General features: G+C 49.3%; 1 protein-coding gene across 7 annotated transcripts in view; it reads left to right on the top strand.

The window, feature by feature from the left end:
• DLG3 (discs large MAGUK scaffold protein 3) overlaps nt 1-15,961 on the top strand; it is a 174,369-nt gene that overhangs the window by 57,980 nt on the left and 100,428 nt on the right. For 3 of the 7 annotated variants that reach the window (XM_074962802.1, XM_074962804.1, XM_074962805.1), the window contains exon 1: nt 206-630. The exons of the other annotated variants lie outside the window; for them this stretch is intronic. In XM_074962802.1, the coding sequence (XP_074818903.1) occupies nt 295-630 (336 nt within the window). In that variant the 5' untranslated portion in view covers nt 206-294. Of the gene's footprint in view, nt 1-205; nt 631-15,961 lie in introns of those variants that run through there. 7 annotated transcript variants of the gene reach the window in all.

Here is a 15,961-nt window from a genome sequence, read left to right on the forward strand (position 1 = left end):
CGAGCCCCCCATGCCAGCAGCTCTCCAGAGCCTGAGGGGCAGGCTGACATGCTAGCACCTGAATGGCCGGCAATGCAGAACAACAGAAACCGTTTTTATGGTGTGGCTGTCCTTTGGAGATAATAGATTTATAATTCTGGTTTTTGTACAGAAGACTCTGGACCATCTCTGACTACAAGAGGGGGAGGGGGTGCGTAGAGGGAGAGGAGGCGGACGCATATTCTGCTCGGGGAGGGGGGTCCCTTTCTCCATCCCTTGCCTTTTTTCCCTTTTGTTCTTGGTTGTGTGTATATTATGAAAGCAAATATGCACAAGCACCATCACTGTTGTAAGTGCCCAGAGTGCTACGAAGTGACGCGGATGGCGGCCCTGCGTCGCATGGAGCCTCCGTCCTACGGCGAGTGGCAGCATGAGCAGTACGGCTACGGGGGCTACAGCTCGCAGACCCTGCCGTCCCAGGGGGGAGCCACCCCCACCTCTCGGAATAAGAGCAAACTCATCCCCACCTCCCGGGACAATGTCCCTGCTCCCCTGAAGCAGGGGCAGGGGAAGAGCACTCCCAAGATGAACGGGAACAGCACAAACTGGTGGCCAGAATGCACATGTTCGAACCGCGACTGGTATGAACAGGTATGGGACACAGGTTGGCTCCCCACAGCCAAGGTGGGGGGGGGCGGCTTTTGTTACAGGGCTTGTTGCCACTCCCCAAGCATCCTAAGCACTCGTTCTGCCTCCGTGTTTCTAGAGTAAAGGGGGGGTGGGTTGAGGTACCCCAGGGATGGGGCAGGTGGTTGGAAGGACCCCTGGATTCTGCAGAATGTTCATTTGAAAAGAGGTATGTGTTAGCAAGAAGGTGGCGTCCTGTAGCACATTTCAGCACTGCTTGGCTATTGGGGTTGGCTGGACGGGCCAGGACTTTCCAGGCCAGCATCGAGGCTGTGCACTCTCTTCTCTCGTTCTGCTCTGGGTTAGGAACAGCCTCCTGAGGCCTTAGCTGCTAAGGCCTGTCTGAATTCTGCTTGGCACAAGTACCGGTGGTCACTGGCACCCCACCCCAGGTTCTCATTGCTCAGAATACAGCTGCCTGAAGTCTCTGTGATGCCAAGTGTCCCATCAGCCCTTGGGAGCAAGGCACCAGGCATACTGCCCTCAGGGCAGCCTCTGAGGCTGTTGGCACCGACTGCCAGCACTCACCAAACTAGTTTCCCACCTTCTATTGGGCTTGGAAGCCTGTTCCCCACTCGTCGTTCCAAGCTCTCCATCCGCATCGATAATTATATAACCCTCTTCTGGTCTCTGGCATGTTGTGTGCTTTCTGCCCCATTTCACTGCCTTTACTTCTTCCCATCTTATTACTGGTCTCCTTAAGGAGCAATTGCCGGGCTGTCTCTCTTGTCTTTTCTACATGGGGAGGCCATTCTTCTCTTGAACCCATCAGCCAGCCTAGAAAATGGATGGAGCCTGTTTGCAAAGCCGTAAAATGGAGGCTGGGGCCAGGCTGAGAGACCATCTACCTCCAAACCCTGTTCTTTCCTCTCTACGTCCTTCTTGGTTACTGGCTGAAGCCCTGCACGTCTCTGAAATAATCTGATTCTGAAATGAAACTCCCAGAGGAGTGTTTACAGAAAGTGCCCCAAAACCAAACGTCCTCCTAGGAGGATGGTTTCTGTCTGTCTCTTCACCTAAATCTGTCTCTAGCTTTCCTGCTGGCTCCCGGCAAGCTGGCTCCATCCTGTCTGTGCTGTAGCTCCATCCAATGCATGGAGCTTGAAGGGCGAGATAGGCACCGGGATGTCAGAGCAGCCAGTGCCTGTTATTCCTTCATTTCTCCTCCCCTCCCCCTTAACCCTGGCAGTGGTGGGTGCTGGGATGGTCCTGTTAAGATGATTGCAAAGGGTGACAGAGAGAAATGTCCGTTTGATCAGTGCCATCAGCAGAGCTGGGGTGGGCAGAAGGGGCCATGCTTTCACATGCAGGAATCCTTCATGTTTTGCAATGGTAGAACAGGAGTCCTTTTTTCTTTGTGATGCTACCACTGAGTGTTAGAGGTTGGTTTGGCTTGAATGTCTGCAGATTGGAGAATGCTTTATTAGGTTCTACCATTGCTAAAAGGCAAAACCATCTCCCAGCAGTGCAAGGGATCGATGGAGTGATGATGCCTTACCGGCGTGCGGGGTTACATGTGCCTAGCAAGGCTCTGCATGTATCATACGGGGGGGGGTGGGTGGGGGTGTGTGTGTGTGTGGTATGAACACCGACCGTATGAGAGAAGGCAGAATTGCTCCCTGGTGTGTAGCAAATGTATGCACTGAGTAAAGCTGTGCAGCAAATGCTTCTGCTATAAAGGTGCAAGATGTCTGAGCCTTAGGCATCAGTGTTCTTTGCCGTCCAGTTATGGACAGGCAGAGGACAAAAGGTGGGCAAGCAGAAACAGCTGTGCCCGGCCGCTACAACAGTAAAGGAGATTGGTTCTGTGAGGCTGAAGGGGCTTTCGCGATCAAGTGGGAGTGTGATGGGGGGTGCAAATGCTAAAGGTAATTGTTCAAACATCATGGCACTGTGTCGCACTAGGGATAAAGCCAAGCCTGCTCTGATATAGGGCTGCCCCTTTAAATGGCATCTGTGTTCCTGGAACCATTTCCAAAACCTGAGATGAAAAGGATTGTGTAGACAGAGCTGGAGGAGGAAGAGGGGGCTGGGGGACTGCACTGTGAGAGGAGGGACCCACTCACTTCACTGTGGGCTCTGCACCTCTCCTCCTCCGTTGCAACCTGTTCTCTCTCCCTCACATGCAAGCAGGCACGTGTGCACGCAGGGTCTGCTCAGATGCTTGCAGGCATGCAGTGTACTGTGACACACACGAGGGGTTCGTGCACACAGTGTTCACTCCCATATGGTACGTGTTCATTTACCTCCTAGAAACATATGTACTGTATGCACCACTACAAAGGCATACATTATGTGCCCACACATGCTGCCTTGCACAAAAGCACACCGTATAATCAGAAACATTAACACACACCACCTCCCACCTCTCATGGCCTGGCTTTTTCCCCTCCTCCCCCCACAAATTGGCTTATGCAGGCAATCGAGAAGCCCCTATGCCTGATTCCAGGAAGGGCACAAGGGCTCAGATAGGCTTTTTATCCCCAACTCCCCCTCCTTTTCTAGCTCTCTTCCTTCTCATCTCTCCTACCCCCGGTCATCTCTTTTCCTCTTATTAATTCGTGCCTTTTTTTCTCCTCCACTTTTTCTTTCACCGTCTCTCTCTTGTTCCTTAATTGTTCTGTTTTTCCTCCTCCCTCTCCCCTCCCCGCTCTGTCTGCCAGCACCCTGGGAATGGGAAGTGGGGCCGGGCGTGGGTGAGCAGAGGAATCCGCGCTAACCCTTTACTAGAGAAGGGAAAGAAAGGCAGAGAGCAGCATTAGCCAGCTGGGCAGTATCACTGATCTGCAGTGGCTAGAGGAACTGAGTGCCAGAAGCCCCTCCCCTCCCCTTCACATTGATGCTCCAGGCTTCCCAGGGGAGAGAGGCATTTAGAAATTCCCAGTACGTCCATCTAAGGCTGCGCTGACATGTTGTGCTGAAGCCTGTGCTTGGTTTGTCTCCCGCACCGAGGCGCTAGGACGTGGATGCCAGTGTTTACAGGCCACAGGCCTGGCACCATCACCAGCAGAGCAGGCAGGAACCAGACCCCCCCCCTCCCGCCGTCCCCCACGGAACAACCTTTGGAACCAACCTCGGCCGAAGGGTCTCCTCTCCAGCCACGAAAGCCCAAAACACACTGGGATTCTGGTCACTCTGAAGGGGAGCCCCAATAGTTAGAATGAGACACACTGAGGTGTCCAAGGTTTCAGCGAGTTGTTCTGGGACACTAAATTTCCAGTGACAGATGTGTCCATGGGACACAGATGGAGAATTGCCACACGGGCAGAACTTTGGGGGTGGGGAGGCTGGAAGGCATAGCCATACTTTAAGCTGGAGCCTTGCAGGTCGCTAACCATTTGTTAGCAAATGTCCTGTATTTCTTGAGGCTGCTTCAGCTTCGCTGTCCCTGCTTGATCTGAAATGCCCATTACTGAATAAAGTATCCAGTGCAGCAGAGGTCTCATGCTCTCTCCTTCCATGGGCCTCTCTGGAATTCTGTGGCACTGTAGAAGTTTAGAAAGAACACCATCCATGTCATTTTGGGAGTGTGTGGGGGGGTGACTATGCAAATGGGGGGGGAAATATGGTCATGCAGGCAGAGTGGCATTAGAAGAACGTTCGATAAACAGCCAAACATGACTGTATCTGAGTGTAGGAGGTACCCACAGACTCAAACCAGGAGGTAGGTGATGAGGGTGGCTCCGAGTACCTGTGGCTCCATGGCCCAGCTAAAGGAACAAGAGGTGCCTGGTGGTGTCGTTTCTGAGGGAACCGAAGGACTAAACTTCCTGGAGAGGGCATCTCAGGGATCCCAGCAGCACGTAGGAATGTCCCCTTTGGCAGGATTTTGTGCCTGTGCAAGGAAAAGCAGTAGAAGGGTCAGGCAGCCATGTGCAAGGTGTGGGTTGGTTTGGTTTCTGTGGGGAGTTGCTAAGGAAAGGTTAGTTGAACGCTGAAAGTAGCATTTGCTTTAGTTTCTCCCTTCAATTGAGAGAATTGACGTGGTATTTTTGGCACAATCGCGGCAGGTGTGTCTGGAGGTAGCACTTGCTCTACAAGGGCCGACCTGCTGTTTTTGACAAGGATTAGGATGTTGGCGTTCTGAGACCCCAGGGGATAAGGGGTTGGATGAACAGAAAGGAAACCAGGATGACAGAGCACCAAGAATCCAAAGAACTGTACCCAACATTTGGGAAGGAGGAAATGGTTTTTAATGTCACAGGGATCACTGAGGCTCAGAAGGATAAGGAGGGGAGGAGTAAGCCAGGCTTCATAGCATTGTGAAAGGGAAAGAAGCCCATCTGGAGATGGTCTCAGGTGCTGTTGTGAGAGGGGTTGCTTAGATGAGTGACCTTCTCTGAGATTTTGCTGGGAAAGGGGAGGTTGGATGTGGGTCAGAATCTGAAAAAGAGAAGACATAGGGAGAATTTCTGAGATGAGAGTGTGGATATTGGCCTTCAGAATATGAGGGAAGACACAATGGGCTAGTGAGTTGTGAACAGCCGATTACTGGAGTGCTGGAAAGGGCAGGACTAGCAAGCAGGACATACACTGAGAGGGAATAGGCTAGAAGCCAGAGATGATGCCTCGCTGGTTTCCAGGAGAGGTGGAGGGGATGGTGAACGAGAAAAGGGGTGATAAGGTTGGCAGGCTGATGTTGCTATGGCTACTTATATTCTATTCATGGAAGAAATTAGCTAAATCTTTGCACTTGAAGATGGAGGAGGAGGGAGTTCTCGGCGTTTCGGGGAGAGAGGAGGAAAGAGAGAAGCCGAAGCAGGAAAGGGGTAAATTTTCCTTCCAAGTGCCATTCTTGGTGTGTGGAGAAGTAATTCTATAAGGTGTGAAATTCTGGTCTGTCCAGGCTGGAGAAAGTGAAGGAAGATGAGAATTTACAGACCAGAAATAAGGCACAGTAGCAGCAGAGTCTCCAAGGCACAGTGGGCCTGTCAGCTGTCTCCAGTGTGACTGATACATTCCAGAAAGAATGGGGAATTGCACATGGCAGGCCATACTGGAACATACCAAGCAGGCCTTTTCATGGAAGGAGCGAGCTCTGCTGCACATCAGGAGGGATTTGCTGCACATCAGGACTTGGTTTTAATTAAAGATTTCAAACCCTGTGAAAGCTATTTTTAGCTATTTAGATGTAGATAAAACAATAGCAAAATCTGCCCTTAGCCTCTCCTCTCCCCTTCCTGTTTCAGGGGCTGGGTACAGTGCAAAAGAGGATGCACGGATTCTATTCCTATATATGTTCCCCTCCTCTCCCCATTGCTGTCCTCTCCTTTTTTTCCTGTCACCTCTGACCATTCCCAATGGGTCTTTCGCTGGGTTAGCCTCACCCCTCAGTTGTAGGAGTCCTGGGGCTGCTGCCCGGGGCCTTCCTCTTTCTCTCACTTGACACCCTCTCTCTGAATGATTTCTTCTGTTCACCTACATTCATTTACCACCTCTTCACTGCTGCTGTGTGAATCCACGTAGCTGCTCTCACCTCGTCTCCTTCCATCCAACCGTACATGTGAGCGTGTGTCTTAACAGTACTTCCTGGCTGTCTTGCCATCCGCTAGCTGAACGTGGCCAGAAACTGAACTGCTCATCTTCCTTCCCAGACCTTCGCCACTTCCCCTTGGACAGTTCCTCCTCCCTGTCACTCATGCCCATACCCTAGTAACCCTCTGCAGCTCCTCCCTCTCCCATGTCCTCCACATGCAGTCTGTGTCCCAATCCTGCTGCTGCTCCCTGAAAAGCCTGTTCCTTTCCCTCTCCGGGTGCCTACAGCCCTCAATGATAACTCCATTCAAAAGCAAGTCTCCTGCCACAGAACCATTGGCCCTTTGACATGTGACACATGGTGAGACAGATGGGTATACCACCATTGGAAATATTGAGCCAAGTCCTGTCATAGAGTTGTAGAAAGAGTAAATCAACCCACATGTGTAAGTCTTTTTCAAGAGTGTAAATCCAAGCTGGATTCCAAGGTACAAAGCCTGCCGACTGAGGAAGGTCTGATTCCCAGACACCGGTGGGTGGGTGGGTGGCTGGCACATGTGATTGACAAGCTCGGAGGGTTGCCCAACTTGGCTTGCAGAAGCTGCACACTGACACAGCACAGAGCCCTTGTAACAGGCAGGCAGCTAAACCCAGGGTAACCAAGCAAGAAAGAGAAAAGCTGCTCAAATCACTGCAGACAGGAACCACCCAGAGGGCCACATAGATAGGCCAGGGCCATCATGGCTCCCACATGGCAAAGGAGAAGCATCCAAAAGTGTAGTAAAATAGACCCTTAACTCTGAAAGTGGGGTTTTTTATAAAATGTAAAATATACGGCGTGTGTGATAATATATGGACATGTGTTTAGCCACCCCTCAGGGAAGCAGTGATTTGCAGGGAGTCAGTGTGTTTGAGTGGATAAGGCATTGGACTAGGAGGAATTCTGGATTCTATTCCGAGTTCTGCAGTGACCTGGTGGGTGGTCTTGGGCAAGTCACATCATTTCCTTGTGCCTCAGCTTCCCCATCTGTACTACAGGGATCATACCTTCACTGTACGGTGATCTGAGAGCCATAGGTGGAAAGTGCTGTGTAAAATCAGATGATTGTTATGTATAAACCCACGGTTAAGAAAAATAGATGGGAAGTTGGAGCTATGGTTATAAATACAGACCAGTAATTTAAGGGGTAAAAAAACCTTAATACAACAGTTAACAAACCCAAGCATCTCAATCTGAAATGTAAAGTTAGAACATCAAAAAGTTTACTTGACACCTACTATCCCGAGGAGTGTGTGAGGGTGAAAAATGCCAAGGCTGCCTCAAGTGAGGATTAAACAGGGCTATTCAAATGCTATCAGCATAAAGTTCCCCTTTTTGTTACTTCTTTGTTTTACCCTTCTGTGAACAATCATTTGGATTTGAGGTTCTGTTACCAAGGAGGTGGTTTGCTTTTACAGCACCCAAGAAATGCTTCTTAATGTTCAGTAACTATTCAATACACAACACAAAGCAAAACAGAAAAGAAATTTAATATTTGAAACTCCAAAGATCAGGCAAATCGTCCTTTAAACAACCTCCCATAGTCCCTTTCTTTCTGTATCTCTGTTTGTTTTTAAGGGAGAAACACTCTCACACAAGGGTTCAGGTGGCACTAAATGTTCTTGTTGTGGGAAAGAGTCAATTTTAGGGGATAACTGTCAGGACAAAAAGGATCTGTGAGTACATAGCACCTATAAAAATTGGGTTTAGAGGCTTGAATATGGAGCAATGCGCCTAACTTTCATGTTCAAACCTAATTGCCTTAATTGTTTTTAAATGAAAACTTACAGGCTTCAGAAGCTGATTGCTGTTGCCTGGGAAAGCTTCCTGTCTGCCCTATTCTGCTGGGTAAGAGTCTCTTCTAGTCCCTAAAATCCCCCAGAGTGAACATGGAAAAGCATGGAGCTCTGTGTCACTGCTAGTGAATGTTAAACCCTGCATATCTCAGCATCCCAGCCAAGAATCCTTGCAACTGGGGATGTTTTAAGCCCTGTATGTTTCACTGTTTTGCACACACCTGGGGATGTTTAAAACTAGGTCCAGAATGATTTATGCAGCAGAGTGTATGCAGCCTAAGTGCAAAGGTGTCTCCGGCTTAAGGTTCAGATTCAGAGTGGCTGACCATAGTGCAGAGTTTGCTAGGTTGTGAAATCTCAGACTCCTGGCATGAAAGCTGTACATTAGGAAAGCTGGGGCGGTTGGATGTGTCTATTGTTTTTGTTACTTGTGTGTATTGCGGTAAGACCTAGGAGCCCCATGGTGACAGGCACTGTACAGACACAGACCAAAAAGCAGTCCTTGCTCCAGTAAGTGTGGTGCCTGTGTCCAGTGTCACAGGGGAAAAGTATCAAGGGACGGTGAAGAGGGGGACAGTCTCTGGTTGAGTAAGGGTATGTCTAGCGGTGAAGGCTCAGCAGTGTGGGCTCTGGCATGGGCTAGGCCTGTAAGTAAGTTTCCAGGCAGGCTGGACAGCGCAGATTGATGTCTGCACCACTCTGTCTTCCCCGCTAGTCTTCATGGCACTAGATGGATTGCAGCTGGCATAGGAATATGTGTGCTAGCTTTAGTCAGATCACCGACTGCCATGTAGGCACACCCTAAGCGGGTGGGTGGCTGTGCTCCCAGTCCAGCAACAGCGCTCCGCGTGTGGTCACATACAGAGAGCAGCTGGAGTGCTGCTCAGCAGCAAGCAGGGGTTTGCAAAGACCAGACCCCTGTGTTGGAACTTCATGGCCTATCTCTTCTCCTCCCTTCCATGGCTTCTCCTACAATTTCCGGCCTCGCCGTGGGTATAGGGCTTGGCTGCTGGCTCCTCTTCCGACTCACTGGGGTTGGGGTGGGTTGTGTGTGGTTTTGCAGTCAAGCTGGTGGCATTTCTTTACCACTGCAGGCGTCACCCCTTTATCTTCGGGAAATGTTTTAAATGGCCTCGGCCTGGGATCACTTTTGTCAAACCCAAGGGGGAAAAAACAAAACAAATGGAGTTTTGGTTGAGCCCAGTCATGAGAGCCCGCACTTTGCTGCAGGACTGTCCTATAGCCTTATTGCCCACTCACTGCTTGGAAAATGTCCCGACGTTCAACTTAGATTTTTCCTTTGCTCAGTTTCATGCCATTCCTCCTAGTTCAGCTCCGTGGGCTCCCTAAACTCTCCCTCTCTCTCTTTGGAGTTTGCACACCTCAGACAAATGCAGACAGTTGCTCTGTCCTCTCCAGCTGTCCTATAAAGAGACGATGCAGGTAATAAAAGGCAGCTCCAGAGAGCTGCAAGAAATGGCCTGGTCCCAACCAGAGTGGAGAGTGGAAAGAGCAGAAAGTGTGCCGAAGCAAGAGTGCAGTGCAGACTTACAGGAAGCCCGGCGAATGGCAAGAATGTGAGCTGGGACTGTAGGGAGCCCATCTCAGCATGAAAGAGGAACTATACATCATCTCTTCATGGAAGCCTTATAAAAGCAGCTTTTCTAGGTCACCAGCCAGACAAATGCTTAGAAACGGTATATAAATCTGCATTCTCCCAAAGGTTAGACTGACAGATGTGAGCACTGGGCAGTCTGAAGGCATATGATAGGAGTTCCTTTCTACCCCACTGGAGAAATACAGATTTCTCCTTTTCTTCTGCAATCTCCCGGGATTAGAAAGAGGAAGGAAATCTGCTCTGTCACATTGGACATGGCGGGTGAGAATCCTGCCAGACCTTGGACAGTAAGGCACAGTGACCAGCCTTTGGAGTGCTCCATAAAGGCTGAGCCAGGACAGTTTGGAATCCCTTCAAATAGAGCCCCGTGCAGGAGGAAGAGACCAGAATATCTTCTTCTGATATGTAGAGTGACATTCAGAGACCCGGAGAGAACATCAGTGCAAACTGAATTAGAACACTGAGGATTATGCTATCATGGGTTTCGTTATACACAGGCATCCTGTAGCACCTTCCACATTCAAACTCCAGGCCTCTGATCTGAAGGTAGCAGCATCACCCCCTATCTAATGGTAGGAGGTATTGCACTTAACCTAGAAAGGGGACTGATGGATCCAGACAAGCCCTCCCAGTGGTGCCAAGTCTTAGATCAGATCCAGGTAAATGTATCTGTAGTGTAAAGAGAAGTAGGACCTGAGTTAGCTCTGCCCCAAAAGTTCAGATATACTCCCAAAATAACTGCACACACATCTACGCTCCAAAGGAAGGAGCTGGAAAGATTGTTGTTCTGCCTTCTGATCTGCAAGTCGCACCTTCCTGGCTCTCACTCAGCTCACCATGGAGGAATGTCTTCGTCCCAGGCATGATAAGAGCGAATGCTTCTTGGCATCCTACAGAACTTGTTCATAGCACAGCAAGCAGATTGGGTGGTGGGAAAAGCATTCTCCATGAAAAGGTTCAGCAGAGGCTGGAGAGAAACAGATGAGAACTCAGTCCGGACTAGGGTGAATCCTGCTAATGGTAAGCCAGCTTGCTATGCTGTTTCCCAGAGACTCCTGGGAAACTAACAAATTTAAATCGTGAGACACTTCCCCACCTGTGGCAGGACACTGTGCTTCTGTGGAGGTGGCCTGCCAACAGAACAGGGTTTCCATGAATCTGCTTTCTGTGCACCCCTGTGGCGCTGACACGCCCCATGCAGTTGCCTGTCCATTTCCCAGTCAGTGTCTGACAATCTAGCGCCTTTCAAGCTGGCAGTTTTTAAAAAGTTTGTACATTTGTGTAGAAGCTTGTCCTGTGGCAGTGGGCGCCAGAGGGATTGCTTGTGGCCCATTCCTCACTGTGGATGGGATTGTCACTGAGCCTCTCTCCCCACTCTGAGATTCCAGGCATCATGCTTTGAAAGGACACACAGCTTCATCAGCTATTTGAAAAACCATTTACTTGTCTGTTACTTTGTAATCTTCTCAGGGGTTACTAGTAAAGACATTGAAAAGTCCGATTGGCCTTTCCCTCTGCGTGTGGCTCATTCAAACGGAGGGAGATGCAGAAACTACCAAACTGACTCGCCTATTTTCATTTAACTTCTTGTTTTTCATGCACTAGCCCAAAGCTACAGATGTGGCCCTCGGTCAGTGTGTGCGTGTGTCACTCTGTGCCTGAGCGACAGGGCATGCGAGTCTGTTAAAGAGCCTGTCTGAGAGACTGCAGCCATCAAACCACACTGGAAGGGAAAGGTCATTGGGTTATTTTTAAAAATAACCCAAATTCCCATTTTCTTGTCACTGGAACACTTCTATGGGCCTAGGGCTTTGGAAAAGCCTGTTTTTACATATCCCGAATGTTGGCTCAGGAACTGACCTCAACAGCACAGGAGCAGAGGAATAGTAGTAGTGTAAACTTCCAAAGAGTGTGACTTGTACTAGGCCTTTGTGCCAAAGGGAGCAGCCACCTCCTTGCAATATAACTGAAATGGACAAACTCCTGCCCCTTATTATACCTGGCCAGCCGGCATGATCTTTGGCTGCATTTTGGAAGGCAAACAGGTCTCTGTGTACTCAGTCCCCTGCCCTCCTTGGGCCTGGCTGCCACGAGCTCCTAACCAGCTATGCTGTTGTACCTCACAACTTGTTGATGTGAAGAGAGCAACAGCAGCATTTGACAGAAATTTTGAGAAGGATGAAGAACTAAAGAAGCGTTGCGTCTCACGAGGGTCCAGAATCGGAATGGAGGGGCTTCTAATTGGGGACGAATGGCGATCAGCTTGCCAATGTAGGAATGAGTGATGAGGACTCCAAAGGAAATGCATGGTAAAAACCAGCCAAGGAAAAAGCTGGAAAAGACGTGGGATTATCCTGGAAACTCTTCTGTGTGTAGCCCCCCCAGTGCTGACTGGGGCCAATAGGCACAACCGCAATGTCAATAAACGTGATAATTTCTATCCCGTAAGGTCAGGTTCCTGACTTCACACCTAATAAATGGCAGCCTGGCAGGTCTGTATGGCCTGGGGTAGGTTTGGGGTTACTGTGAGGAATAGTTGAGAGCTATTAGAAGGAGGAACACAGATTTCCCACCTCTTCCACCCAAACCTGCAGTCTCCCCTGCCAGCAGAAGTTCTTGCTTTAGTTCATCCCGGCAGCAACTGGGCCCTAACCTAATCTGCATCCCAGGGAGATCGGTAGGGCGCCAGACCCGTCCAGAGCGTCGGTGATTGGACAGTCACTGGCTGCTTCCTCCATTGTTACTTGAGGGCTGGGTCCGGTGCTAGCTCCCATCAGTGCCAGTGTTGGGTGCTCTGGACTGCAGATGCCTCGGCACAGTGTGGAGATCTTTCCCACCCTGCACCACAGACTGCCGGGGCTGCTGGCAGCCTACTCCTGCTGGAGCTCCGGTGCCGGGGAAGCCTGGCCTTCCCTCTGCATCCCTACTGCCCGAAGCTTGTTAATGCCTTGGCTCCTTCTCGCCTTGACTGCTATAACTTCCAGCCTCCCCGTGCTCCCCACCAGGCCTCGTTTTCCTCACCTTCACTCCGGCCACATCCACACCCCCCTGAATCCCTCCATGCAGATCACATTCAAGGGTTTCATCCCACCGTCCAGACCCTGCACAACTCCACCCTGTCGGTATCCCTGCTCATTTCCTTTGCTCTGTCCAAGCCCCTCAGCTAGCCTCTCCCTCTGCAGCCTTTGCCCATGTTGGCTTTGTGCCGGCTTTCCTTTAGCTTGGGACAGACTCTTCTCATGTCAGGTGACCTCTCCCTCCCTCCCTCCTTACCTCACATTTCCCATGAAGCCCCGCAGTGAGCCCTGTGAGACTCCTGCAGCACCTCAAACTCAGACTGGCAATGGACACAGGCTCTTGGTCTGATATTCAAGGGTGCTGAGCACCTTCAGCGCCCGTGGATGTCAGTGGATTTGTGGGTGTTCAGCCATGTGTCTACACTGCTTGGTTAGCGCCTGCCCAAGATGGTGAGCTTTGTAGGGCCAGGGCTGCCACTTCCATTTGTACCGCCCCAAGCATGATGGCAGGGCTCAGTAAACAATAATAATGTGATTGGGTGTTTTCAATGGAAGAGTTCTGACAGCCCCATTGAATGTGATCTAAGTGCACTGCTCTCTTTCCCTCTCCTCTCTTCATGGGACCATGCCATTCACCCTAAGGCCGAAATTACTTAAAACTCCACACAGACAAGGAAAAAGTCAATTCACCAGCATCTTCTTGCTGCCTAGCAAACAATAATGACATTCCTGCCCCTCCTGCTGCTTCTGGAGGGCCCAGTGTCTGTGAAGGGGGAAGACAATCAGTTCATCTATAAACCCTCTCTTGGGCTTGTCAGACTTTCCGAAAAACATGGGCAAGATACAAACGTAGGGATCCCTGCAAGTGCAAAGTCACTAGTGACTCGTACCTAAACGCCTCTCCCATAATACTCCGCTTCCTGGAGTCGCTCCCAACAGGAGACAAACAGGGATTTCCTGGTCTGAATTCCTTTTGCCGGGATGTGGCTTTGTTTTAAGCAGCCACTTACATTACTGTTCTCCTGGATCCCATGTGGGAAATTGCGCTCCCAGCAGTATTTTCAAATATAAAAAGCAATCGCGTGGAATGACTGGGACGGATGCTCATTGCATGGAGAACAGAAACACAGTGAGCAGGCTAGACAATATGTAGCAAGGCTCAGGGAGGCCATGATTTGTGGGATTAGTAATGGAGCAAAGGGACTGTGATGGGGCATCCCAGGGGACATCGGCTGGTATTAAAAGCTTCTGTGACTTTACCACCGATAGCACCTGTCCTGCAGAAGGATCACAAAGCACCAGATGTGGCGGTAATCGCCATACAATACTTCAGGGTGCCATGTGATAAATTGCATTTACCTTTAACCAGTTCCTCTGCACTCTGCCACAGTCCATCTCCAATGAGCAATTTCAAACAGCCACCAGCTATATTGTTTTTTAACCACCAGCTATAAAAGTTTTCTTTTTACTGAGAAATGTGGAATTTGCTCCCAAAATTGTACTGGTCTGGGACCACGGGCATGCAATATTCAGACCTAGCCCAGTGTTGGGTTTAAGATACGCTACCTCACAACTTATTAGGATCCGATATGAGCACTCCATAGTGCCAGAAAGGGGAGCTTTGAGGTGGGGACACAGCTCTTGCTTCTAAGCCTCCTAGTTCCCAAGACATTGCACCTTAAGTGTGACACTGCTTTATGTGTGGGTGGAGTTCAGCAGGAGCATTTGAAAGCGGTTTTGTTTGCCTGATCTAAAGGAGAATTAGCCCTCATCAAAGTCTATCCTTTTGTAGCCTGTAGTTATGGCAGCAGGAGAGATGAGAATGCATCAGTGAATTCATCAAATTAACCATCTCCTGCTTCATTCTGTCATCAGAATCTTTCTGGGTAAGACCAGAACTCCCAGCTTGTTGATTCCCAGTTCCCCCACCTACAGTGCAAGGAGAGTTAAAAATTCAGAAATTCAAACAGGTCAGACATGAAAAAATCAAAATTGGCAAGCTGGATCACACTCGTGGTCCTCTGCCAGTGGCTGGGACCAGAGGTTTCAGAGATAGGTACCAGAAACCCAGCAGTAGGTAGTAATGGGATAATCTGTCACCAGGGCAAGCTTTATAGATTAATAGGTTTTAACACCAGAAAGGTCTAGTAGGATCATCTACCCTGACCTCCTGCATAACACAGGCCAGAGAAACTCATCCAATAATTCTTGCATCGAGCTCGTAAGTTTGAATTTTCTCCTACTCTCCACTACTTAGAGGCTTCCTGATGACCTAAAGTAGAAGGGTTTATATCCCTTCCAGAACTTTTTTTTTTTTTTAGTATTTACTATTCCAACTCTAGCAGGTTTGTTTTTTTTTTTTATCCATACAAACGTGCAACATTTTTGGAATTCTGCTAAACTCTTGGCCTCAGTGCTACCTTGTGGCAATGAGTTCCATATGATTGTGCACTGTGTGGAAAATATTTCCTTGTCTTAGTTTGCCACTTTTCAAATGTCATTGAGTGTCCTCTTGTTGTTCTGTTATAGAGCCACAGAAATGTAGGGATGGAAGGGACCTCAAGAAGCCATCTAGTCCAAACCCCTGCGTTGAAGCAGGATTAAGTATACCTAGACCATCCCTGACAAGTTCTTGCCTACCCATTTCTTAAAAATTCCAGCAACGGGGATTCCACAACCTGCCTAGATAACTTTTTCTAGTACTTAACTATTCTTAAAGTTAGAAAGTTTTTCCTAAGGCAAACCTAAATCTCCCTTGCTGCAAACTCAGCCGATTACTTCTTGTCCTACCCGCAGTGGACATGGAGACCAGTTGATCGCTGCCCTCCTTGTAACAACCCTTAACATATTTGAAGACTCCTATCATGTCCTGCCCTCAGTCTTCTCTTCTCTAGAATATACATGTCGAATTCTTTCAACTTTTCCTCACAGGTCAGGGCTGCTAAACATTTTATCATTTTTGTTGCTCTTTTCTGGACTCACTCCAGCTTCTCCACATCTTTCTTAACATATGTTGCCCCAAACTGGACAGAGTACTCCAGCTGCGGCCTCGCTGGTGCTGCGTAGAGTGGAACAATTACCTCCCATGTCTTACATATGAGACTTCTGTTAATACAGCCCATAATTTCATTTGCCTTTTCTGCAACAGAATAACATTGTTGACTTGTTTTCACTTTGATCTGCTGTAAACCCCCCAGATACTTTTCTGCAGTACGGCTCTGTAACAGCCAGCCTGGAGGGATGGACTGCCTAGTGCTTAGCGTGCATGGCTCCCAACTCCCTACTTGGTTGTGGGGCCTGTTTCTAAGGCTGGTGGGGAGGTAGGGAGACCCGGGTCCTCCCTCTCCAC

Source organism: Natator depressus, chromosome 9, assembly GCF_965152275.1.
Source record: "Natator depressus isolate rNatDep1 chromosome 9, rNatDep2.hap1, whole genome shotgun sequence".
In the NCBI taxonomy this organism is placed as follows: domain Eukaryota; kingdom Metazoa; phylum Chordata; order Testudines; family Cheloniidae; genus Natator; species Natator depressus.